The 27191-nt window shown below is 40.1% G+C and overlaps 1 protein-coding gene across 5 annotated transcripts in view; it reads left to right on the forward strand.

The window, feature by feature from the left end:
* The first annotated feature begins 233 nt into the window (after positions 1-233).
* LOC119914613 (membrane-associated phosphatidylinositol transfer protein 2-like) overlaps positions 234-27191 on the forward strand; it is a 70971-nt gene continuing 44013 nt past the window's right edge. For 3 of the 5 annotated variants that reach the window (XM_038734033.1, XM_038734028.1, XM_038734031.1), the window contains exons 1-3: positions 234-1097; positions 12659-12696; positions 24674-24889. In XM_038734033.1, coding sequence (XP_038589961.1) covers positions 24812-24889 — 78 coding nt within the window. In that variant the 5' untranslated portion in view covers positions 234-1097; positions 12659-12696; positions 24674-24811. Of the gene's footprint in view, positions 1098-12307; positions 12405-12658; positions 12697-16410; positions 16617-24673; positions 24890-27191 lie in introns of those variants that run through there. The other 2 variants (XM_038734029.1, XM_038734030.1) reach the window with 2 other exon arrangements.

The following is a 27191-nucleotide window of genomic DNA, read 5'->3' on the forward strand; positions in this document are numbered from 1 at the left end:
TAATACAAGAAAGGTGTATTTTGAATTAAATATGAAATATTTACTCTTCTATATGATTAAAAGTGTGCACTATTCCCATAAAACACCTTGTTGTGAAACAAGTTTGATCTATTTTTTTTTGTAAATGTATCAATTTATTAGGTACAGCCATACAATCACACAGTACATTTACTAAAGTACTGTCATTGTGAAGTACTTGTACTTTTGTTTTGTTACTTTCTGCTCCTACTTTACCACATTTCCATTTCCATTGGGAAATGTCATAGTTTTTACTCCACTACAGGTATGTGAGAACATTAGTTGCAGGTTACTTTGTGGATTTAGATTATTAATACAAAATATAACCAACAAATACATTATGATGCATTATTACAGATTAAGATAAGATAAACGTTATTGAGGGGTGGGGGTGGGGGATTCACAAGCTACCCAGTCATATATGATATAACTAAAATTAGCTTCACAATAACCAGCTGCAACATTAAAGTGATGAACAGTCACAGTGAATCAATGATTATAATTCAGCGACATGATATTATTATTCTGAAATGGGCCTTTATGCAAAATAAGAACCTTTATTTTTGGTACTTTAAGTATATTTTGATGCACTTTTAATTCTAAATGCAGGACTTGTAACAGAGCATTTCTACACTGCACTCAGGTTTGTAAGGTCTGAAGGCGGCTCTTCCTCGCTGGGGGGCGCCTTTCTCCTTTGTTGTCCGACAGAGGGGTGTCCTGCCCTCTGATGTAACTGTTAACCTGGATATCTCTTAAGCCACCTGCAACACGCTGAAGCTCCAACACCGGACAGGACAGCCGTGTTTTTGGATGACTGAGGTGCAGCAGTGACTTCCGTCAACCGCAGCGGGTCACAGACAGGCGGGCACACCGGGGAATGAACGCTCCGTGTGGGGAACAACAGGACGCACAGCGCTCCCCTCTCCGCCGCAGAATATTAACACCATCACCAGGTTTGGCTTCACTGCGCTCCTGTTTGGGGAAACACACCTTTAACTGACAGCGATGTTGCGCACGGGCTTTGTGCAATGTGGAAATCCAGCTGAATGACCGGACTGCAGATAAACTCCGAGCTGCAGGTGAGTTCGACGGAGGAAAATCTGCTGTTGTTGACGACAAGACATGTTAACACGGTGCCACTAAGTAACTCTCACAAACATCATTTATTAGGCACGATGCAAATACTCTCAGGTGCATCATTAATTCAATTTACAAAATGCAGATGTTAATTAGTTCCACCATTAGCCTATTAATCGCAATGTTTGAATGGGCTGCAGTAGTCAGGTGGCATCCATCATTGTAGCTTCTGAATCTTCAGATTCTGGTCTGCAGCGCGATTGTTTGAACAGAATATTATTGTCTGTATGTTTGTATGTTGTGCAGATATTGAGTCTGATTACAGGTTGCATAAAACCAACAGAATACCATGTATCTTTTCTCAATATTTAAAAAACACAGACAGGTTTTGGGTCTACAAACTATTGAATATCTGCATATAACACACCCAAATGTACTGCGCAATGCACAGTATGCATGGCCATTAAATGGTGATATTTCAGTGTGCATGGCTGGACTAACCTGTTAGTGAGCCCAGGGGGCAAAAATCTATCTGCTCCTAATGACCCCCCCCCCCCTCCGGCCCTCTGTGATTGTGTAACCTGTACACCACAAGTTCCCATCAGTGCATGCAGCAGACTATACATTTACACATTCACTCTGTGAAGGCTAGTTTGATTAAAGGCAATGTTATTTAGGAGAATGTGCTATGTGAGCACAAAATAATCTTGAAAACTATTGGATGAAATTAGGACACACATTAACATATTAACACTGTTATTGTAAGCATGTGAGGGTTAAAGCACCACTGTGCCTGCGTGATTACAGCTTCACAGAGCCGCTAGCCTGGCTGAGGGAAAGTTAAAGGATTACAGAAGTTAGGATTAGGATTCATCCTCTGGCTCTACAACATTTAATGCCAATCCATCTGATAGTTGTTGAAATATTTCAGTCTGGATCAAAACTGTGGAAAGACCGTGGCTAAAAACCTTAAGTTTTCAGGCCTGAGGGCAATTACCCCACTTTGCCCGGTCGGTAATCCAGTTTTGTTAATGTGCAGTTAGGACCTGCTTCACGCTGAGATCTTTAATCCTGGCATCCAGAAAAATTTAGCCTGTTTTAACCTAAATGTCTTTTGACCTGAAAATCACCAAATGAGTGGTTTACTTGATGGGGTTGTATTAATGATGTAACTTCAAACGGTGATAATAAACTAGACTGAACACTGCACATGCCTTTAATTAGTAGAGTTGAGCACGAACTCACGATTATTTTCATTTATGAATTTATTGATTAAAAAAACAAGTAATCTAGTCTGGAAATCATTCATATTACTTGTTTGGTTAAAAAAAAACATCAACTTCCATTATTAGATATTTTTTATATTACATTTTCCTGAAATCATAACAAATTTATGATTGGTTGTGTGTCCCCTTTCATATCCTCTTTCTGTAAAGCCCAATATGATTTATCTTTACTTTCCTACTCACTTATATACTGTGTGAAACTCCACCTGTCCTTGTTCCAAATGTTCTGTACATCCTGCAAACAATGCAGGCGTCTACAGAGCCGGGAGCTATTCTTAGACACTGAAGGTGAAAGCACTAAAGAGCGGCTGTTGTGCGTGTGAGTCTTACATAGCCTTTAACTTACTCAGATGGATGCTGCAGTGGAGCCAAACTTTCTAGGAAGGACACTTTAAACCTGGAAAGAGTTTATCCACCTGCCTGTCGCCACAGTGCTTCAAGCTATTCATTAGACAGAGGGGTGTCCTGCCCTCTAGTCATTACTTTTGCAGGTATTTGGTCATAAACCAAAGTATTGGACATATTAACATTTTGCCCTGATGGTGGCACTAGAGGAAAAGCTGGAGGATCACCAAAGTTATTAGTATTCACCCTGAGAGGGACATGAATGTCTGTATAAAATTTCACGACAGTCCATCCGACAGTTGCGTTGTGGTTGACCAAACCATCTCGCCAAGCGGCTACTCTGACATGCCCTCAGAAACACCGGTGGAAAAACTGCCTGAAAACAAATTGTTTATAGTCCAGCCGTTTCCCTTTCTAAATGCGCCTCATATAAGCTAAATGCGCCTCATATAACGCTCGCCAAGCGGCCTCAAAAACACTGGCGGAAAAACAGTGAGCTGCAGCACACAGCTCTCCTCTCGCTTCCAAACACTAGCTGCCCTCCAGGCAGTCAGTGGACATAAAGTTGTTCCTGTAGAGACAGAGCTCAGTTAAAACTTTATGGATGAAAGATACTTTTGTTACAGATTAATAACTCACCACTCTGAAACTCTTGCTCCAGTCCATGTTGCCAAGCTGGTCGGCAACATGTGCAGCTGAACCGAAGCTGTTTACCGGCTTCTCGCTGACCCGCCCTTCTCTGCTTCTGATTGGCTAGTAGTCCTTAACTAGTAACTGCACATGTGCAACTCCCAACGAAGATCATTTAGAAACAAGATGTATCACTCCGGAGCTAAAACGAAGCCTTCAACACAGGGTGAAAAGAGGAGCTGCAGCAATGTGCAGTATGAAAAAAAATATGGTGTTTTTTGAAAATTAAACCATGTAAACCTGCTCTGGTACAACCCCTAAATAAGATGTTGAACCTAAATAAGATGTTGAACCTGAAAATGAGCATAATACCACCTCTTCAAAATGTGAAATCAAATTTTAAAGCAATTCATCCAATAGTTGTTGAGATATTTCACTCAAAATCACACATTCACCTCATGGCAGCGCTAGAGGAAAAGTCAGGTTATCTCCAACGCCGTTAGGATTCATCATCTGGGTACCGTGAATCTCTGCACAAAGTTTCATGGCAATCTAACCAATAGTTGTTGAGATATTTTAGTTTGGACCAAAGCATCCCCATCCACATAACCACGCTGCTTTCTGTTATCAAAGGATTTCAGCAGCTCATTGAAGATGTATCACGCAGTTTTTGCTATCAACCACAACCATCAGATCCATCGGATAACGTACCGGTCCTGTTTCCTACCATTTCAGCTTCAGTGTGCATGATTTTAACATGTGTGGTTGGGAGGGAAAGAAGATTGAGCCTCACAGGATCTGATTATCGGGCCAAAATGATTAGGTTTGCTTTAATGAATGCTGTTAGGAAGTGGCCATCGCAGAAAGAATGAGTCATGGTATTGATTGCCGCCGCCCCCTCCTTCACTTGCTCCTTCCCACTAGCCTCCGCTCCACCCCCACCCTTCCCTCTAAAGTCTTGTCTATCCATCCATCCTTCCCCTTGAAATTCATGTTTTCGGTTCATCTTTTCTCCTCACATGAACATATCTAATTCCACCGCCCACCCCCCTTCCTCTCCAAAGACACGACAGACAGGATTTGAGGAGACGTGGCATGCAGCCAGGCTGAGGGCTGCATACCAATAAAGGCATGACTCGCCCGGCGCTACAGTCTGGGAGGAGGTGGGTGGAGGGGAGCTGAGGAGGGGCTGGATCTTGTCACGAGATGCCACGTCATCTCAGTGTGTGGAATCTATTTTTAGCAGGGTAAACAGAGGGATTCCAGCCCACTGATCATGGCTTCACAGTCAGGGCCGTGTGGTGGGAGGCTGGAGACGCTCTGTGGTGTTAGGCTGGATGTGAATGAACGACACTTGTATTTAGTCCTGACCGTCTGCCTCTGCTGTCACTCTTATCCCACTGCCTCGGCCTGTCAGGGAGAAACACTGCGCCACAAATAGATGGACCAGCTCCCCGTCTGATGCTTTCTCCTCCACACGCTGCTTCACATGCATGCACATATGCACTGTGTCTCTCATGTGGAATACTGTAGCATGCATACGAGTGGTGCAAAGTATAATAATAACTTTATTTGTAAAGCACATATAAAACAAAGGACATAAAAGACGAAAAAGTAAAACCAGTTTGAAGAGGTCATATAATGCTTTTTGGCTTTTTTCCTTTGCTTTATTGTGTTTTTATCTTTTTGTGCATGTAATAGGTTTGCAAACCAAAGTCCACCCTAACAGGAGTTCCCATCTCCCACAGAAAACTCTGCTCCTGAAGTGCCAGAAAACAGCTTGATTGTAGTCCAGCTTTTACTTACGTAACCTATCTGCATCAATTTGTAACACACGTCATAATGCTCGCGCCCACAGCTTGTAAGAATGCTTTATTACTTGTGGATTATATTTAAAATAAACGAGGCAATGTAATTTTACCAAGTGAAGTGCGGAGTTGTAGGTTGTAGATAACCCAGCTAAAGCTGGAATGCCAACTCGTCACATATGGTCAAGACCCATCGGCATCAGTTTGTAACGCACTGGGGATCCCTATAGAGTCATAGTTCAACGCATTGGAGGAAGCCCTGTAGCGTCAGTAAAGGTAGGTATATGATATTTAACAGAAAAGACTGAGTAAAGAGGTGGTTGGGGTGGATGGAGGGCCAGAACCACAACTTTGAACCAGGACACTGGGGTTCGTGTCCTGTGTAAAACAAAAAGTCAACATTAAATATTTTTATTTAAGTTACACAAGTGACATAAATTTACTTACGTGTTAACGGACATACTTAATTTGAACCCAAACCATGATCTTTTTCTAACCTTAACCAAGTAGTTTTGTTGCCTAAACCTAATTGCAACATTCCACAACTTTAATAATGTGCTGTTTCAAAATAGCGATGTTTCAAAATAGCGCTGTTTCAAAATAGCGATGTTTCAAAACGCTAGCGGTTTTATTTCGAAAGTCTGACCGGACGTTGCTTATGTAATATTGCTCACTTTTACGTTGCATATTTGTTTTTCCTAAGCGTTGCTAGCTTGACTGGGGAGTATTAAATGTCAAAAAATGATGCTAAAGGATTACCCAAGGCGTTGAAATGTGACGCCAAAGGGCCTTGACCAAGCGTCAATATGTGAAGAGTCAGGAATGAGAATGTGTTTGTAATGCTAGACCTGATGTAAAGTCTTTAAAGGGGCTGCTTTGTTTTGGATCAAACTACCTTGCTTGTCAGGACTCGCCCTACTCTGCTGCTTCTGATTGGCTAATAGTTCTTACCGAGGTAATGCGCATGTGCAGCTCTCAACAAAGAACAAATAGAAGTGAGATGCTTCACTCGGTGGCTAAAACAGACACACGGGGTGAAAAGAGGAGCTGCAACAATGTGCAGTAAGTCAAAAATATGGTGTTTTATGAAAATTAAACCTGTTCTGGTACAACCCCGAAATAAAATTATGAACCTGAAAAGGAACATAATATGACCTCTTTAATGACATAAAATAATATGCACTGTTGCCAGTGTATTAGGTACACCTAACTTAAATTAATGCAGTCCAGAATTGTATTGCTTTATACTGACAGGTGTTTCTATTATTTTGTTCACCCTATTTATATAAATTATGGTTGAACAGTTGTGTGAAGTTGTTTTTAGAAAAATAGGTTCTTAAGACTCAGTTACAATAAAACTGTACTGTACTTCTGTACTTACTTGTATTTATATATTGTTATAGAGTGGTATTGCTATTTTTACTCAAGCAAAGGCTTTGAATGCTTCTTCAAGCACTGATGCATGTAGAACAAGCTCTTTATAGACTCACATTATCAGAGTTTACAGCGGGCAGTCAGATGGCGCCCTTGCAAAAACGCTTAAAATTTAGATCCATACCTACACGACGTCCCCAGTTGTTCCGTGGGGGTCATGGGCGACTGTTTACAAAGCGCAGTTTGAGCACTTACTCTAATTAACAACTCTCCAGCTTTGTATAGGTCCAGCAAGGCGTGGTGTCCTCATCAAATATTCAGATGTGCACGCATATTGTGTTGTATGGACGAGGCAGAGTGACCTGCTTACTTGATACTTACTGTGTCACTCCGTTAGTTAAAAGTTATCTGTGTGCATCTGTTTCCTCAAAGATAAGACTGCTTGATTGCCACACTAGCGGCTCTGTGAGGCTGCAGCAAAGTGGAGCTTTGAGCTAAATGCTAACATGCTTAACAGGTACAATGTTTACTATGTTCACCATATTAGTTTAGCTGTTAGCATGATAACATCTGCTCATTAGCACTAAACACAACGAATAGCTGAGGCTGATGGAGATGTTACTAGTTTTGCAGATATAGAGTTCAAATACTTCCCCTTACGGTGGACCACCATGGGACCTTTTTCCGGAAATATGTATGGTAGTCAACGGCGAAAGACAACAAATTATTGATCCAGTTTGAATTATACACATATGAAATTTGTCAATTTAAAAGATAAGTTTGCAAGTCAAGAAAGTCATAGTTGTAAAACTGTTGAAGTATAAGACTGTAAAAATACATAATTAGAAAGACGACAAACCTAAAAGTCGCTAATGTGACTTAACTTTTTCTCTAAATGACTGAAGCTAACATTACTGAAGCTAACGTTACTGAACGTCAAAGACCTTCCATGTATAGATGATGTGATGAAAGAACCAGGAGTCGCTGGGTTAAACACATCAGGTGAGATACATCTGTGCGTGGAACATAGCTAAGTTACCTAACTAGCAGCAAGCAAGTAATTATGTTAGCTTAGCATTACAGCGCTAACACGTCGGTGACATGCAGTGCGAGCGGTTTCACACAAAACTAAATTTTACTTGTTTCTCACTGTTGTTTCTTAATCTCACTGTTTCACGACAAAGAGTGACTTTCTTGACGGGCAAAATTATATTTTAAATTAACAAACATCGTGTGTGTAGATCAGGGTAAAAGGTGCCACGGGGTGAAAGTGGAAGGGACAGACTTATATGTTTAATATGTATCTGTTACGTTGATTCCAGCTCAGAAAAACAAGGAAAACAAGTATTTGAAAAGTTGTTTGCTTGTCATCTTGTTGACAGACCTGACAGTATAGTTTAATAAATCTGTAATGTGGTAATTTTGGCATCAGTTTGATCTGTTTATGGCAACTAAATCAGAGGAAAATGTTTATTTTGGGTTCATACAGCTGTAGTAAAGGCGGGTTGTGTTCATTTGTGTGTGAACACTTGTGACACTAGTCCAGTGGTCAAAGTTGATCTGATGAGGGTGCTACATGAAAAGTTTAGAGATCACCAAAGTTAGTATAGGTCATCCTGACAGGGCAGCTCATCCAGTAGATGTTTAGAAATTTTACTAAAAGCCACAATTATCAACCGCGCTGATGGTGCTAGAGAGGAGTCATAAGGATTCATCTTCTGGGGGACATGGGTTTCTGTAAAATGTCATAGTAATCCATCCAGTTGTTGTTGTGATACTTCAGTCTGGACCACAGTGGTGGCGTGGGTGATACATCTCCGCTCGGCAGTAACTCTTCTCATTTATAGTCGGACGTTATGAATGTTAGTAATCAAGAGATGGATCTGTAGTTGTTAATGGTTGCTTAATCTCCGTGACAAATGAAAGTGGGTGAAAGGGGGCCGGTTGTCACTGCAGTCCATGTTACACTGCTGAATGTTAGCCAGCCTCGGAGGCGCTGGAGCCGGGCCAAACAGTAATGGTATTGGCCCGAGAAGTGAATAACAACAGTGTCTTCCTCTGCTGTCTTTCCTTGTCCACATCTCATTAACAGAAACTCCCCCACTCTTCTATCCACCTGTTCACCCTCTTGTTCCTGTAGCTGTCTGTTTTAAACCACGAGCCATCATCTCTGCATTTCCTTGTCTTCCAGCCGTCTCATTTCTTTCCCTCCACCACTTCCCTGCTGTTCCTCCGTGAGCCTCCGTTCATGACAACGTGAAGATAAGGTTGAAAATGGAAGTGATGTGACGTGTTGATAAGAGAAATGTGAGTTGTTCAAGGGAGTCTGTTTGTGGTTTGATGAGGAGCCAGTAGCTGCTTTCTTCTCTCCAAACAACTCATGGTGGTTATTTTGAGGAACAGTTTGGGGAAATACGCCTACGCTGAGATGAGAAGATCGATACCACTCTAATACAGGATTAAATATGAAGCTACAGCCGGAACTGGACATTTAATCTGTTGCTGTACAACTGTATTCTTTTTCCCATAAAATCTTAAAGGCTCCATAAGAAATTGTTTCATCTTTACGGGCACAACCTTATTTATGTTTAGTGAAAGAAATTTTAACAGTCAGATTAATAAACAATTGGGTCGCATTAAGACAGATTTCCATACAGAGTTGATCTGTTCATCAGCGCAGCGCACCAGGCCGCTGAAATCCAGACCAAACTGTGAAACTAGGCACACATTTTTCTAAAATGAAACACATTATAGTTTATTGTCTAGCTGTAATTTTGTGTCCATGTTTGTGACAAGTATTTTTCCTCCATGAAAACGACCAAACACCGGGCCAACTTGCATATGTCACACGTTTTGTTGCTCCGATTGGTTGTTGGTCTGTCTAATTGCATCCAGTGCAATTTTGGTCCGTTGATAACACCCTTGGAGATGGAAAAAGACTAAATTAATATGCATTTATATTAATATATATAGTAATATAAATATATATTAATATGCAAATTACTACATCTAATGTGAAAAGGGTCACTCGTAGTAAGAGCTTTAGAGCAAAGTCCTTATATACAGGCAAGTCCTGCCACTCTGCAGCCATCTTGGTACCACCTCTGTTATTTTGGACTAACAAGATCAGGCCCCTATCTGAACCAATGGGGAGAGAGCCATAACTGCACTTTCATTGGACATAAAAATTTAATGTATAAAATCAGCAGTAAAATCTGATGAAACAACTGCTGAAAACGTTTGATGACTTTGCCCCAAAATAAGGTTTAAAAAGCATTTTTTCCAACAGGTTATACTTTTACTACGCATGTGCATTTATGCCTCTATCCAGAGCGCCATGAGCTTATCCCACCGGAACTTGAACAAATGCTGTGCTAACTGGCATCATGGACACAGCCAGCATACACCATAAACGTTTATAGAAGGCCCCCTGGTATTTATTTATTTAATTAGTATTTATTATCTATTTATTTATTTATGAATTACTTGATTTACTTGATTTATGGTCCCTGCTTGGTCCATGTATTGCGACCTGTGTATTCGCTGCTTTGCTCTGGTGTCCAAATGCTTGTAAGATGTCACTGACAGGGTTTCTGGATGCTTGATTGATTGTAGGTGTTGTTTTTGTCTTATTTGATGCGACTGGCAGACAAAAACTGAATTGCCCTAAGGGGATAAATAAAGTTTGAATTGAATTGAGTTACGGCCTTTCCCCGTAAAAAAAATTAATTTCAGGATTCTTCATCAACAGAACTCTCAACTGCTTTTGTTTTTAGCAGCAGCAGTAATTTTTCAATTTTCATAAACAGAATCAAACATTTATATGTGGATGACACAGTCTTTTACGTATGTGGCTGCTCTTCAACAACAAGTTTTAACGTTCTCCAGACATTCCTGCAGAATCTCAAGCTTCTACTGAATGCCGACAAAACAAATTGTGTTTTAGGGCTGTTCCAGACTAAGGATTCGAATCAGAATCGTCAAGTCCTGCCTATAGTCAACTGATAGTCGAATTCAGCGGTCTTGTGAAGAGTTTTCGCCGTGCTGCCGACAACTGCATGCACGTTGCGGTTCCTTGCAGGTTTATTTCAAGTAGCGGCTGTACCATAAAATATTCTTTGTGTGGTTCATCAACGGTGATATATTATCCGAAAGTCCCGTGAGGTGCAAACAACTGGGCACAACACCAGTTGGGGCTCCATCTCTCCTGCCACTACACACTACGCCTACACATGCGCACTGACGATCCAGGGTTAGGGTTACAATTTTGGATTTATTCACGCACTTTAAAAACATTTATTGGAAGTTTTTTTTTTCCTTTTTACATGTTCATTTACAGCATTAAACATTTAAATGTGTATTGTAATAGGCTGTCTCGTTGAGAGAAAACTGGTAGTTCTATGTAAAATCAGACATTCAGCGCCCCAGTATCTCCAAAATAGCATGATCCTCGTTTCGCTGCAAAGCTTCGACTGTGAGATTAACAGTCGAATCAGGCTCCGCCCATCGAAGCATTGACTCTTCTACTATTAGGAGTCAGCCCTAAAGTGTTTTATTCTCAATAATCCATAATGCCTGTTCACAGCTGACTTTTATCCTCACATTTAATGGTACTGAAATTGAAATTATCCAAATCTTATAAATAACTTGGAATTTGGTTTAACAGCCGTCTCATTTTTACTCTGGTACAGAAAAAGTTTTTTTATAGATCAGAATAAAGCCAGATTTTAAAGGATCACATGAAAATGATTGGACCATCATGTCAGCGTGGCTTGGCTATGGGGATATGTTTTATTCTCTTGCTGCTCGCTGATCTAGTTTCATCATTGTGCTTTGTGTTTCACAACAGAAGATGAATATCGAAGTCATTACTGTGTACTACATGAAAAAGTAGGCCGGTCCTTACTAGCAACAATAAGGGAACTCCATTCTATCATTTCTCTTTGTAAACGTCTCCCGGAGAGGCTGCCTCAGTAAATCTCTTCCTCTTTCAGAATGTAAAACCACAGCTCACCAGATCTGATCTCAGGCCCCTCTGGTAAATACTGAACCTGGGGAGACTGCCTTCCTACACTTTGCACCTTATACATGAAATAAATTACAGAGGGTTTATGTGAAACTTGAATGTCTCATCCCACTGGCTGATTTTAAACTATTAACTTCAAATCTATTTATTGACTTTCTCCGATGCTGTTTGTTATGAATGACTATGTTTGTGTTTATTCCTATCTGCTGTATTCAGGTCTCAAAAGAGATCTAGATCTCAATGAGACTATTTATCTGATTAAACAAAGATTATACTGTATATGCACGGTGATAATATATACTGTTGTATTTACAGCTGCTGCCCTCAGTCCAGGAACTTTGTAAATCAAAGATTGACATTTAAAATATTATATTATTTTGCTGGTGGCGAATAAATCAGTGAATCCGTTAAAAATCTGCATTTCAGTTTTCTAGTTCATCAAATAGTCGTTTGTGCATCTAGAAAGGTGCCACGAACACCGATATAGATGCACAAAGCAACCGAAGACCCCGCTGAACGAGTTCCCCTCCTTTCTCAGTGATGCATCACAGGCATTTACCAAAATGCAGTAAAGCAGAGCAATTTGAGAAGCATCACAACTAAACCCCCCGTTTCCCCTTCACCTCCACTGCCGCCCTGAGCTAAAAATAGCCTGTCCTCTCTCATCACCCAGCCATCACGTCAGGGCCGCTCTCATTTGCTGCCCACGCCTCTTTTCATGTTGTGATGTTTTGACAGTGGCAGATGATCACATTAGCTGTGGGTGAACATGTTTGCAATCCATCAAGGGAAAGAGACTTCCAGATAAATTCATACACAGAAATCACCTTTTTGAATAAGGTATAGTTTTCCTAATATGTATTTTACTCTATTTTATCACCCTCTGTTGCATGTTTAGCATTTCTGAACCTGGAATGAGGAAGGAAATAGTTTTGAAACATGACTTCTGCTCCATATTTGGTCATTTATGCAACTCGAGTGGGATATTTTTGACACCACACTTCCATAGAGCTGTGTGTTACCCTGCATGCCTTTAGTTTAAACATTAAAACATTAGCATTCAGTCTCATCTCAGCTGCTTCTCTCATTCACAGGAAGAAGGTTGGAAACATTCGCTGGGGATGGACTGCAGGTCAGTGTCAACATCTCATATCTGTAGTTTCGAAATCCAAACATTTTCACCTGAGTAGTGCCGGGAGGAGTAGTCAAATCATTTTAGTTAAATAAAAGTACCAATGCAGCAGTTATATAATATACAGTCAGCCAGGTTTGACCACTTTATATTCTCTTTTAAATGTTTTTTATTTGAGCAGATGGCATTTGTACAATCTGTTTGTATAGCCACATAGACGTACTGTGTATGTCCATATCATAAAGAGGTTTGTTTTAACCACTTTATATACAGTCAGCTGTGTTTAACTTCTTCATATACAGTTAGGGGTCAGGCCCCTCCCAAGGGTCACCACATAAATATGAGGGGTCGTGAGATGACGGATTTATTTCAGAATATAACATTTTTACACTGACACAAAAACATGAAAATGAACAGATAAGGATTCAAATTAAAACATAGTCATAATTTTAAATTAAATATTCAAATGACACAGAACAATCAACATAAAAACATCAACAAACACACACACACATGAGGGGACTATGTGATTATTGGATGATTTTAAAGTACTCAAGTAAAGTAAAAGGACCATAAATTTGTACTGAAAATTCAACAATGTAACTTGAGAGAAGGAACAATATTATTTATCTCATAAATTGAAAATTGAAAACTGATTTATTTAACAATGGGTTTCACCAATAAAACCATTTTTGGTCTGGTATGACCAGTAACTTATGGTTGCTAATGTTATCTAAATATAGAGATAGATATTGCTTTGTTACATTACTGCACCACCCGGTGTAATAATGAAATTAAAACTCAGCTTAAGTGAAACACGGACATCTGGGTTTTAACCAAACACATGCTGCAGCAGCCAGTGTGACGTGCCAACAAAATACCGTCAGTAACATCACAGGAGCCGCCTAACTGTAGCCTGCAACCCCTGTTTGATGCCTGCAGGATGAGTAACAGGAGTGTCTGGTGAGGAAAGATGTGCTTGACAAGATCACAAATTAACAGCCGTAATAGTGGCAGATGTTCACGTTGTGGAGCTGCATGCATAGCAGGTCGTTTAGAGAGCAGGGGTTGATTCTGTTAGCGTGGGGCTCTGCAGATGCTCAGATAAAGAGTGTGTGTGTGCTGGGTGCTGGGTGGAGTATCCATCAACAAGTCATTTCATTCTGAGGATGTACATCCATGCAGCTCGTAGATAAAACGAGAGGCTGAGAGCGATGGACCGCGGTAATTTTGCCTTTTGTGATCTGCTGTAGTACCTGGTACTCCTCAGGTTTATTCTCTGAGCTAAAAGCTGTTTGAAATGTCCCTAAAGATGAAGCAGCAGCTACTCAACCCCCTATAGAACACGTCTGGCTGCAGGTGGGATATTTTTAACCTCAAACCCACTGAGACGTGTTGGCTGGATGTAATTAAAGAGACGTTTATAAGGCATAGACATGTGAGTCATTGAGTTTATCCACCGCTTGCAGCGCTAACTCAGTGCACATCAGTTCTCATTCAATGCATTAACAGTACGTTCTCAGTCACCTGAGCGTCTGATTCTTGGAAAAACAAATATCTTTAACCCAGAAACAACAGGTCTCCAGAAAAGGTAACAAAATCTGCATAGCAGATTTTGTTACCTAGCATTTTGTTACCTAGCAACATCTAAAGCTCATCAATTAATATGTTTAACTTATGTACGACACCGTATAAGGGTCATTGTACAACATTTACAGGGCCCGGTGAGGAGGGTCATTTCAGATTAAAGTAATGCAAATGTAGGAGAAAAAAACTTTAAATTGTATGCAGATGTTAACAGCTGTCACATCTAAGTTAGTTTCACCGCTCAGCATAATGAGACACTTTCTTTTGGTTAAAGACCAAAAGCATACAAAATTGCAGAAGTACTGCAGATATTTATAATGACTAAGATGTGACACATTTGTTGCAGTTCCTCATATAGGCCTAACTGTGTGAAAGCTCCACCTCGTCTCTTATGTTTGCACCGACTCTTGTCTTATATTATTTACAACAAAACACTTTTTTTTCCTCATAACTATGCCACTTGAAAAGCCAGACAACCAGCAGAGACCGGAAGTTACGAGTCACAACCAAGACACATAACCACGTGTAAAAGAGAGAAATGTCATTTTTATAATTTGTTTTGTTTTTTTGTACATAAAAAACTAAACAATTTAAAATGTTTATGAGCTTTAGAGGTGCTGTTAGGTGGATTTTGTTGCCGTTGAACAGAGCCAGACTACCTGTTTCCAGTCTTGAAAAGCTACTGCAGTACCTACAGTAAAGGTAGATTGTTGGTGCTGGAGTGGCGGTACAGATTGGCAGCCCGGAATAGTAGCATGTGCTCACTGATTTGTTAGTCAAAAGGAGAGACATGTGTTCACGCCACTCAGCCGGCTCATTCAAATTCTGTGGACAAAGCAGGTGAGAAAAATACACAGCAGGAAAAGGCAGGATGGTCACGACACCCTGCAAATAGATGCGTAATCATCAGAGCAGGTGATCTGCTGCTGAGAGCACAGAGTGATTAATGCACATGTTCTGCTTTACTACAAGTCACTTTCAAACAGTACATCGCTAGTATTACATTTAAAAATACATCACATTTGAATGAAGGTGTTGAGGCTTTGTGTGGATGTGTCAAGAGAGCTGGGTGCTTTATGCTTTCACTGTAGGAGCTTTCCAGATTTTACACCTAATTGTTGGACACTGTAAACTGTTAAATTAGGTGTTTATAACAATTCTTGATTGTTGCTTCCTCTAGACGTTCGAGCTGCAACACTTGGCGAAGTTAAAATGACAAAATGTCTTTGTAAAATCACTGTAAAATTAATATATTTGGACTGTTGATCGGGCAAAAAAGGGCATTTGAAAGCAGCACCTTGAACTTGTTATCTGGAATTTGGCAGACCAAATGACTAAGTGACAAAAAAATTTGCAAATGAATCTTTGTAAAATAAAAATGCATGGGTTTCATCTGTTAGCCATTTGAAAACATCACCGTGATGCTGTTTTCTTGCATTTATATACATTATTATGTTATGTCTATAGGTTAATCAGCTAAAAAAGGTTTTTATAATCTTTTTTATCATTGCTTTCTCTAGGTGCTTGGTTAAAAATAAGACGTGGTGTACAAACAGAAAGAAAGCTTATTATTGAATATGCCATAAATTAATAATAATAATAATAATAAATGAACAACTCTTTGAATACAATAATATATGTAAACTTTTTAAGTTTTGTAATTAGTCTTCGTTCAATTCAATCAAAAAGAGATTTATATCAGTGGAAGTCTTTAACAATTTTCCACGTGTGCATGTGAGAGGAAGAATATGAGATTTACTATAATTAGAAATTAAAAACACAAGGGCTTAACACTGTAAACTTTAAACTGAGTTATAAGGTCTCTTATTGAACACAAATTGCTGTATTGTCTGTCCAAAGCTTACTTGATGAGGTGCAATCACTGAACAAGCAGGGAGAACCAATTCTGGCTCAGCGTTGGAGAACGATGTGCACTGAGAAAGGCAATCAATCTGGTGGGCTGCACCACCGACTTGCTGCATCACAACAAACTCCACCAATCAGGCTCCAGCCTCGTGCGTATCCATGGTAACAGAGCTTCCTCGGGGTGGAGGGAGGTGGAGGGGGAGTGGGGAGAAAGAGAGAGAGAGAGAGAGAGATGATACCTTCTCTTATTTCTCAGCGAGGATTTATAAAGAGAAGCTCCTTCCCGATCAGGGGGGGTGAGCCGGCGAGGATTGGCTGACAGCAGACGGCAGAGGCGAGGAGCGGCGTGCAGGGATGGGGTGGAAGGATGCCTGGGCTGCTGGTCTCTGTGGGACCAGGATCTGCAATGGCACCTAATCCTCTGCTCAGTGGATCAGTTGCTGTGGTTAAGTGTCTCCTTCTGCGAGGTAAACATCTGCTTTCTCCTACTTGTACGTGTAAAATACTGCCGTTAATCGCAAGGTTGAAACGTTTCTGAGCTGTTTCCTTTCACAGTTAAGAAAATACAGTTAATTTAGATGATGCCATGAAACATGGATGCCCGCCTGTTGGACTGTGGCTCAGACTGATGTGGATGGAAAGACACATTAGGTTGAGGATCTGCAGCTGGCTGCAGTTTGAGGTGGGGACTAGCGATAGATTCATGTTTGATGTGTTGGATCATGCGTTACTGCTTTAACAATGTTGCAGCCAAGGTTCTTGTCTTGGGTGCAACACATGTTTGTGATGTGCTGCATGGTCAGGGAGTTGTTCATCTGTGAGTAGTGACTGCTGATGGGAGGAAGCTGTGGAAAATCACTATCCCACGTAATACTTACAATACAGAAAAGACATTAAAGAGCATCTGAATCAACATCCTTGTTGAATTGTTGCTGTGAATATTTTGCTGTTATGTGCAGTTCATCCACAGCTCCTGACTCTACCATGTTGAAATCTACATTGCCATGTTGTTCTGCTCATTTAAATGAGAATTGAAGTACGCAATAAGAGCGCCTAGTACAGTACTTGACTCTTGGGATTTCTCATTAAACCCAGAGAAATTATACTCAGTGTGTTTGTCATCTTCGGCCTGCCTGTGTCTGTGGCAGACGTCATCTGAGTCATTCGGCAAGCCAACGTGTTGTGTCTTCAGATGTGAGGAATGCCGTGGTGTGTTTTAAATCCGTGTGTTGTGATTATAAAAAGCAGAGACAAATCCCGTCAGGGGATCTTGTTAGCGCAGCAGGACCCATGTCGCTTCTGTAACCATTGAAGAATCGAATAAGATGCATCTGGGTCCATCACACTGCGATGTGTAACAAAGAGCTTCTTGCCCTTAAATTTTCTATTGCGTGTGAGATTACAGTGTGGCTGATACATACGCTTCTGATGTCATTGTGAGATGCTCATGCATGAGATGGTAGAAAACATCATCAACAAGAGGAGTCGTGTTGCTTTAAACTGCAGAAACACAAGTAATGACAGGAAAGCTTCCTCCACTTTGCAATGAGCACCATCAAATCACGTCGTCTTCACTTATGATAATAACAGTAATAATCATTCCGGGCGAAACAGTGCGCGGTATAGTTATTTGGATTAAATGAAGCATGCATTTTAGTAATCGAGTTATTTGAATTTCTCAATGAATCGTTTCAGCCCTATCATGCCAGCTGCACACTTAACCTCGATTGTTTGTAAACGGGAAACCCGTCTTCAGTCTATATAGCTATATTATGATAACACAAAGCTCATGTAAGGAGCATCCATAATCAATATTTTTATATTAACAATGTCACTCAATATGACAAATTTACAGAGAATAATCACCTGACTCTGCAGATCTCCTCAACTCTACCTCTAGGCTACATGTTAGCACCTTTCAGATGATTGTTTCGGCTTTACAGCCAATAACTTTACTCACAGCGCTCACACTGTTGTTTCTAGCAGCAGCAATAAGCTGTCTTTTACAAAAAAGCTCTGACAAATCTACTTTCTGCCGAACATCAAACAGCAGAAACAGTTAGCAACTAGCTGGTGAACATAGTGGAGCATTTAGCCACTAATTTCCCTCAGGAGGTGGTGGAGACCAAAAACAGAGCTAAAAGAGAGTGAATATTAAACTCGCATTCATCAGGTGACACAAACACGACTTCAAATGATTGATAATGTTGTTTCATTTGAAAGAAGGCAAGTGTTTACAAACACGTTCTACAAGTTATCTTAGAAGGTCATTTTATGTTTACAGCTTGTTTCCGCTGCCCCAAAGTGACTCCTCAACTAGTGTTGTATGTAGCCCTGTACACCACTGTGGTTTTAATAGAATAAGTAATAACACCTTTTGGATCTCTGCAGATCATATTTATAGTTTTTTAGAGCAGTGGTAGCTGCAAAGGACAGAGTTGCATAAATAGCCGGCTCCACAGAGATAAGTGGTCGCAGCTCTCGACGTCCAGGCTGAAACAGTCGCAGTCTTCTGTGGTAAGACGGTGCACACAGTGTTTGAGTTTATTGTGAATGGGTGGATGGTAGGCTGGGGCGCATTTTTCAGGGGATCGGCTGAGCAGAAAGCCGGCCCCAGGGAACAAGCTGCTGGCAGGAGATGCTGTGTTTAATGGACCAGAGCTGTTTTCCTGCGAGTCGGTTGGCTCGGTGGCAAATTTTGTTCAATTTAGCTGTAGGCCTTCTCAGTCTGCCGTCACACAGGACTTTGATCGAGGGCAGCTGGCAGCCAGTCACCCTCTTAGTGGTGCAGATGAGACATTTAATGTCTCTGCGGAGGCGGAGACTGATTTTTATTCTGTGAATTCAGTTTGGAGGTTTTCAAATTTAACCAGGAAACGTTAGGATTGTTTGGATATTTCCCAGCGGCTGCATGAAGACAATCTCCTGTTCTGGTGATTGTGAAAAGGTTTTCTCACCATCGCGGCAATTTGAGCCACCCAGCAGTGCTCGCAGTTGTTGATTTCTAAAGACGCCAATTATCTTTTTTGATTGGCTCTGTGCTTTATTCCTAATGCTGTTCCTAATGCAAACGTCTTCAGTTAAATGGATGAGAGTGGATAGAGGTACGCAGGGAAGACAGAAAGCTAATTTCCTACATGCTGTGGTTTGGTAGCTCTGTGGGAAATTGGCCAAAAGCCCAAGGGAACTTTGTTTAGGTTTGAACTCCACAGAGGACCTTCCCAAAGTAATGAGAGGGAATGGAGCCATATTCAGAAACAGATATTGAAGGATGTTGAGATGAAAAGCATTACATCACATGTTGATAAAGTACCTCCTGCTATTCTGCAAAAATGTGATTGAAGTATGTGGCTGCCTGCCAAGTTAGAGCTCAATATTTTAATGTTCTACTTTCAGGGGTAAGTGCTCAGCTTATTATTAAGGACTGAAGCGAAGCTTATTGTGGCTTATGTTTCCACTGGGCGTGCAATATGAATACACAAAAACACACACATCGGATAATATGACGCACTTGCCTATATACTAACTTCTGTATTATATTTTGTTCTTTATGTTTGTGTCTCGGGCTATTTATTAATTTTGTGTTCGGACAGACAGTTTTGCAGTAAAATATTGAATGACAGAAATGTTAATAGAGCTGGATAATACGTAAACTTCTCTAGTGCTGAAACAATTAGTGATTTAATCAATTAGTCGCTTGATAGAAAAAGAGACAAAAAGTGACAAATGATTTGGAGATTTTCTCTGTTGTGTATCATTGTGAATTGAATATCTTTGAGACTCAGGACAAAATAAGGAATTTGAACTGAAACATGTTATGGACATTTGTCACATTTTATCGCTTAAACCTGCATTAACTGAATTTTGAAAACAAGCTGTGAACGTAACACTAGATACGTTCAAGATGACTGCGTATGACTTTCCCTGACTTCATGAGCTGCAGGTGACTGCAGGGGCGGGGAATAAAAATGGCGCCATCAAGTCAGACACATTCTACCATGTACTTGCTGTGAGCTGAAATTTGCAAGCAAAATGCAGCGAGATCAGTCAATAGTGTGGTTCCAACTTTGTGCAGCTGGTAAAAAGTGGCTGCCAGAGGTTTCAACGTCATGTGACATGGTGACATTTTGCAGCGCCAGCAAAAGTCTGACACAATTCCTAACCAGCATGCCTTATTTTAAGTCCAGCATGCACCAGGGGCGTCACATTAGTAAGCTCTTAGCAAAAAGTTGCTTATTTACAAGTGCAGCAGTTAAAAATCAACATGATGATTCATTTAGAGTCACGTTTCTGGCCACCTGATGAGTGTAAGTCTGATATTCTTTTTTAGCTCTGTTTTTGGCCTCCACCAGAGGGAAATATCTGACTCTTAAGCTGCTAAATGCCCCACTTTGTTCCCCTGCTAGTCTCTAACTGTGTCTGCCTGCTGTTTGCTGCTGAGCAGTTAGTGGACAGTGGCTTTTTACATCTTTTTCTCTGAAAAGCTGCCTGATGCGGCCAAAAAGCGATGCTATGAGAACAGTGAAAGTGAATCAGAACAGTAATGTTTTGGGCGGGACAAATAAACAATGAGCTGAAAGTTGCTAAAACATTTATCACTTTGACCAGAGCTAGACACGTCATGTAGTACCAAGGGCTGCAACTAACGCTTATTGCCATTATTAATAAACTAAACTGTAAACAGGCCCAAGTGTCTTGTTTTGTCCGACCAAAACAAACCCAAAAGATATTTACTTTACAGTGACATAAAACAAAAGGAATGTTCTTCTAGTAATGCACTCTTCTAACATCCTCATAACATAACATCCTCGCTGTAAACCATCATCCTCTTGAGTTTGTTCTTCAGTCTGTGTGAATGGATGCTGCTGTATCTGATGTGCTGACTCACAGCTCATTTTGGCTGATCGAGGCAAATAAAAAACAAAAGGCTCGGTCTTCATGCATGGCTATCTGTTTATGTGTCAGTTTTCATCTGTCTCTGTCTCACATTTTGCTTTATAGGGATTACTGTGTGTCTATATATAGCGGTTCCTCTGTCGGTCAAGGACTTATTCTTCACAGGATTCAGTGAGAAATGCCACTCTCCACATCTCCCTGCTGTAATTGTATCAGAGCACAGATAAGGTTGTACATTTCAGCCTCTGGAGAGAAGCTTGGATTCAATTGTTCATTCATGGTTAACACAGGGCACTGCAGTTTTAATACCTCTAGCTGTTTTATGCGTCACGGGAATTAAAGAATAGAGAATATGGAGAATATTTCATGTAGAAAGCCTCACTGTGATTCAGTGAACTATTGAGATATTTTGCTAAAGGACACAATGAGCCATTTCTAAAATTAAAGCTTTTGTATAAAGTGACGAAATGTACATATCTATATTAGCAGTGTCAAACTCTTTCTTTTAAGTTCAGGGTGGTTTCTACAATTTGTAATCACATGAAAACTTTCAGATAAATATATCCATTAGTCATGTAATCTTCATCTTCCCGAACATCTTAACAAGCAGAGTTGATACTTCAGTAAGATTCAGTGCTACTAATTTATATAATTATTATCCAGGGTTTCCCGCTTTGTTTTAAAGAGGTGGTATAAGTATAAGTATAAGTAGTTACTACTAGCCAATCAGAAGCAGAGAAGGGCGGGTCAGCGAGAAGCTGGTAAACAGCTTCGGTACAGCTGCACATGTTGCCGACCAGCTTGGCAACATGGACTGGAGCAAGAGTTTGGGCTTTTTCATTTTGCAAACCTGTTACATGCACAGAAAATATCTACAGTGAGGAATATAAGTATTTGAACACCCTGCTATTTTGCAAGTTCTCCCACTTAGAAATCATGGAGGGGTCTGAAATTGTCATCGTAGGTGCGTGTCCACTGTGAGAGACATAATCTAAAACAAAAAATCCAGAAATCACAATGTATGATTTTTTAAACTATTTATTTGTATGATACAGCTGCAAATAAGTATTTCATCATAATTTTGCAGGTATTTGGTCATAAACTATTAACCTGATGATGGCGCTAGATGAAAAGTCAGAGGATCACCGAAATCAGGAGTAACCTGATTTCATGGCAACCTATCCAACCGTTGTTAAGAGCTTTCAGTCTGTATCAAAGCTATGGATAAATAGACCGACATGCTGCTAGCACAGCTGAAATTCTAGATTTAAAATAAATATTAATAAGCTAAGGAAGCCCCGTGTTGTTGGCAGGAAGAGGTTCCAGGCTGCTTTCACTGTCAAACTGTACGTCCTGACCTCTACGGATCATCTACCACAGCAGCTTGACCAAACATGCATAGCCTAATCATGCACATATGGACAGACAGTGGGACACAACCGGTACACTACACACTGCACACACAGGAGTTTTTAATTTAACATTTCGCCTCCTCCTCCTCCTTTCTCTCATGTTAAAACGGCGTCAGATTTACAGTCTTTTCCTAATCTGTCTGAGATTAAGTGGCCTTTGTCATGTGACGGTCCTAAACTCACGAGACAGGTGGACGTACAGCGGAGCAGCCTCACGAACACTGTGTCACTACTGTTTGGAAAGACAGGTGATGATGTTAGAAGAAAGGATGGCAGTGATGATAGTGAGCAATTACCCTAAATACTATATTCTTTATGGACAAAGAGGGAGAGCCGCAAAACATACAGATCAGAGGCTCAGTGGGGAAGAAGTATTCAGAGCTTTTACCAGACATGTGATTGGCAAAGAACAAAAGAAGCAGAAAAATATCCAGAGCACGGTGTAGCAAAACAGAAAAAAGGGAGCGAGTGTTGGACTTACATTCATCAGGTGACACAAACACGACTTCATATGAATGATAATGTTGCTCTGTAACTGCCGGATGTGTAAATAAACAACTGTTTGCAGAACAAGATCATCATATCAAGTTAAGCTTCAAGCTTAAGTTATTGTTGTGTTCACAACTTGTTTTTCGCTAAAAAGGGGGAACGATTATGCTCATTTCCAGCTCTATATTTTAATTCTGCGATTCCACAAGAGAAGCTTTACATGATTCACAGTTATACTTAAAATGGCCCTTTATGATGCTACCTCGGAGCATGTTGCTGGGGGCCGGTGTCAGTACCAGATATGAGTGGCCGGGGCCTTACTGATTACTGTACAAAAGCATACTTTTAAAACTTTATTCACTGATTCTGGATCATATTTTATGACATTTCTGGGTGAACAGATAGCCTTAAAGTAACTGCTGCTAACTGAACTTGCCACCCTGCCCTCCAGCACTGCAGTGTTGATGTTTACAACACTAGCACAGGAGCTTTGGCACTCCGGGAGGAGGAGGTTTTCTGCAGCTACCATTAGCAGAAGTTAAAGTCATCTGTCCATCAAGAAACTAACTAACTTGCTGTGAGACATACTGAGTAACCTCCAATAACTTGAAGAGTAGTCCTGACCTGAGCCAGCGCTGGAGAAAGCGCCACGAGCAAACTGAGTGGGTGGACGGGTTGTACTTTGTGGACGTACTGTCGTTGGATCAGATTAGGAGCAGATGATGTCAGCCCAGCAGTGAACTGTCTGAAGGACTTACTTTTACTTCATTATTTTAAACTTTGGCCACGTTTAGGATGAACATCCGATTTAGTAACATTATGTAAATATTTTAGTTTCGGTCAGTTATACACAGTGACAACAAATCGACCATACGGTTATGAATGTAGTCAAATAATACTAAATCATTATATGAAAAATAAAAACATATCAAACATTATATTCTTTGACACAAAAATAAGATGAAGGCTTATTGAGCCGACCCTATACACTTAATAATTCCTTAACCTTGCTCTACCCAAAATAGCAGTGAAACAAAACAAAATAAATATATAAATATGATAAAGAAACACATCAGCATAAAATAGAAACAGGTAAACAAAACAAACACTGATCATAATTTATAGAAAATAAGGAAAAGCATAATAGGTTCCTTTTAAGGACTAAAATTATTTGACACAAATTTTGTGCTCTAAACAAATCATCATTTTATAAATTGATCGTATGATTTTTATGTAAAATCTTGTAAAATAACTCTTAACTTCAGGTGTCAAATAAATGAAGTGGAGTAAATAAGTACATTATTTTTTCCTTAAATGTAGTGGAAATATAAAGTAGCAGGAAAATTAAATACTCGCATAAAGTACAAGCAGCTCAATGTTGTTGTACTTAAGTACTAAATGTGCGCTGCAGAGGACTCACAGTAAAAGCTTTGTTGGATTTAAAAGCTGCGCCGACCACAACTTGGCTGAATCTTGAGTGTGTGGACAGCGTTGGGATTTAGGTTGCTGAGGGATTTCAGGATGTTGCTGGGTCAGTGGATTACCTTGTAATAGATCTGTACGAGGGCAGGAGGACACACACAGGATGTGTTGGCTTGTGTATCGCAGGTTTAATCCTTGAGACAAACATGCTAACTACTACTCTTGTAAGTAATGCTGGAAGCTGTAAATATACATATTCTTAAAGTTCCATCCCACTGAAAGTATTTTCTTTTCTCCTCTCTCAGGTGTGAATTACGATGACTCCCATCCTCGCTGTTTGAACATGCTGCTTGGGTAGCGAAGCCGGCCGAGAGGACACGCACACACACACACACACACACACACACACACAAACACACAGTTGGACCAATTCAAGCACAACCATGCTGATCAAGGAGTATCGCATCCCCATGCCGATGAGCGTGGAGGAGTACCGCATTGCTCAGCTCTACATGATCCAGGTGAGTGGATCATGTAGAAATTAAAGGAGCTGATGAGGGATGTTAGGCTGTTTGTACAAGGAAGCTGGAAGTTGGAGGTATTTTCTGAGTTTGGAGTTGAGGTTTGTGTGTGAAGGCCGGTGGGAGGTCAGGAGTTTAAAGTGTCATCGTGTCATACTGTACCAGAACAAGAGCACCGAAGAACACGGTTAGAGGGTCACAGGGGTGGCGTTGTTCTGCAGAACAGATGGTGCTCCATATGCCTAAGGATTGTGTTTCATTTGATAATTTTGTACAAATACACACTAAAGTATTCTCCCTATGACAATAATAAATGCACACAAATCACCATGTTTTAGTAAAATTAGCAATAAATCAAGGAAAGTTTAGTGTTTGATAACACATTTTTACAGTTGCTGATTTTTGCAAGAGCAAAGAGGGAAAGAAATCTTTTATGTCCTCCTCTCACTTAGAACGGCCTTTAAAAAGACTCCTATGTTATGGCTTCTATAAGAGCAAGGATGAATAAATTGGCTGGTACTTGTCACTGTGCATAGGTATTTTAAATTTAGTTTAGTTATTTACACGTAAATGTATATTTTTTACATTTCTTGTAGGTAAGGTCTGTAACCTTTTTCATTCAGCTGTCTTGGCCAGGTCGCCCCTTGTTAAAGAGATCACTGATCACATCAAGTCTTACCTTGTTAAATTAAAATAATCAAATAAATAAAAGCCAAAACTTATTATAAATAAGTTATTATTATTATAGCATATTATTACTTAGGAGTGAGAATTTAATCAGTATGATAATCCTATTTGTTGTTAGTGGAAATTATTTATTTGATAGTGATAGAAACTTGTGTACGTTGAGTGTTTGTTACTGAGTGTGTGCAGTTAATAAGGTAACCCGCAGTGCTGGTGGTTAGAAAGCAGTATAACATACAAGAGTCCAAGAGCGAGAAAGACAGGTTGGATACTCAGTGGAATTTAACCCAAAGGTGTGTTTTGTTTTTTATTACGTCGTTTGGATGTTTGAGCGTCTCTGTGCAGAAGGATCACAAATGATCAAATGTCTTAAAATGTGTCTGAAGGTGCTCTTTTAAGTCAAAACCTGACTAGCTTTCTAAGAGGTCTTGAGATTTAAGTTTTGATTTCGCCCAGACACACAGCCGCTCCAGTAAGGCAGCATACAAGCTGCCATATCGTCCTGTTGGAGTTTTTTTGGGGTCTGTATGCAGCCTGTGAAAAAGACTGTAGACACTTATCACGGCTGAAAAAACATTGTGCATTTTGGGATAAAATAAAATAATGCATTTCAGGACAAAGCTTTTTGTAACATTATTTATTGAGTTTATAAGTTCAATGTTAGATTGTTACGGAGCCCCTGAAGTCCCATAAGAGGATATTTTTTTAAATTTTAGCTTGTGTGCACAAAATAATTATCTTGTGGGAACAAGAAAATAACTTCTGCACACAAGATGAAAAAAAAAGAAGAAATCTTATTGGACTTGGTAGATTGTTTTCATTTTACCATTATGACATATTTAAAAAAAAAAAGATAGATTATTATAAGCCATTCATAACAGCAATTTACATTTTGAAATTGCAAGAAAATATAATTTTTTTTTGTGGAAAGCATGCACAGGTGGATATTAATAATAATAATAATAAACCTTATACAGCACTTTTCAAAATAACGTTACAAAGTGCTTTGCCTGGTTGAACCAGGATTAAAACATGAGGCAAATAAAATCAGACAATTAAAAATAAATGGAATAAAAATACCCAAAAAGACAAAAACAGCAACAACATAATAATAATAATACAATAGACAGGGAGATGAAAAAAACAATCCGAACCACCAGCTTTGATAATGAACATTATTACCTGTATACACATGCACCCCCCCCCCCCGCCCCAGTTCAGCGTCACGGTTGAGCACCGGTTGCCATGGTAACTGGTGACATCAGCAGCAGCATGGCTGTTCGCTGCCATCGTTCGTTTGTTATATGGGCGACAGACAGAGAGCGACAGCGAGGGGGAGGACAGACACGATGGTGCAGTTGGTGCCATGACAACATTACGTCTGGCTCTAAATACGGGATCCAGTTTAAGTTAAATGCATCACTCATGTACAGGAGAGGGAGGGTGGACACAATAACATGAACAACGTTATGATAGATTCTAGTGTTTAGCTCCCTATTCGTGTCCCTTCATGACCCAGAAACACACAAATGAGTTTACTTAATCCAACATACACCGACTCTCACTAGAGCGCTACAGGTGGATGAATCCACCGCTGAAAGTAGCCCCTAACAAATGC

Source organism: Micropterus salmoides, unplaced genomic scaffold (assembly GCF_014851395.1).
Source record: "Micropterus salmoides isolate LMB-PRFRI ecotype aquatic unplaced genomic scaffold, ASM1485139v1 Ms_hic_scaffold_20, whole genome shotgun sequence".
In the NCBI taxonomy this organism is placed as follows: Eukaryota; Metazoa; Chordata; class Actinopteri; order Centrarchiformes; family Centrarchidae; genus Micropterus; species Micropterus salmoides.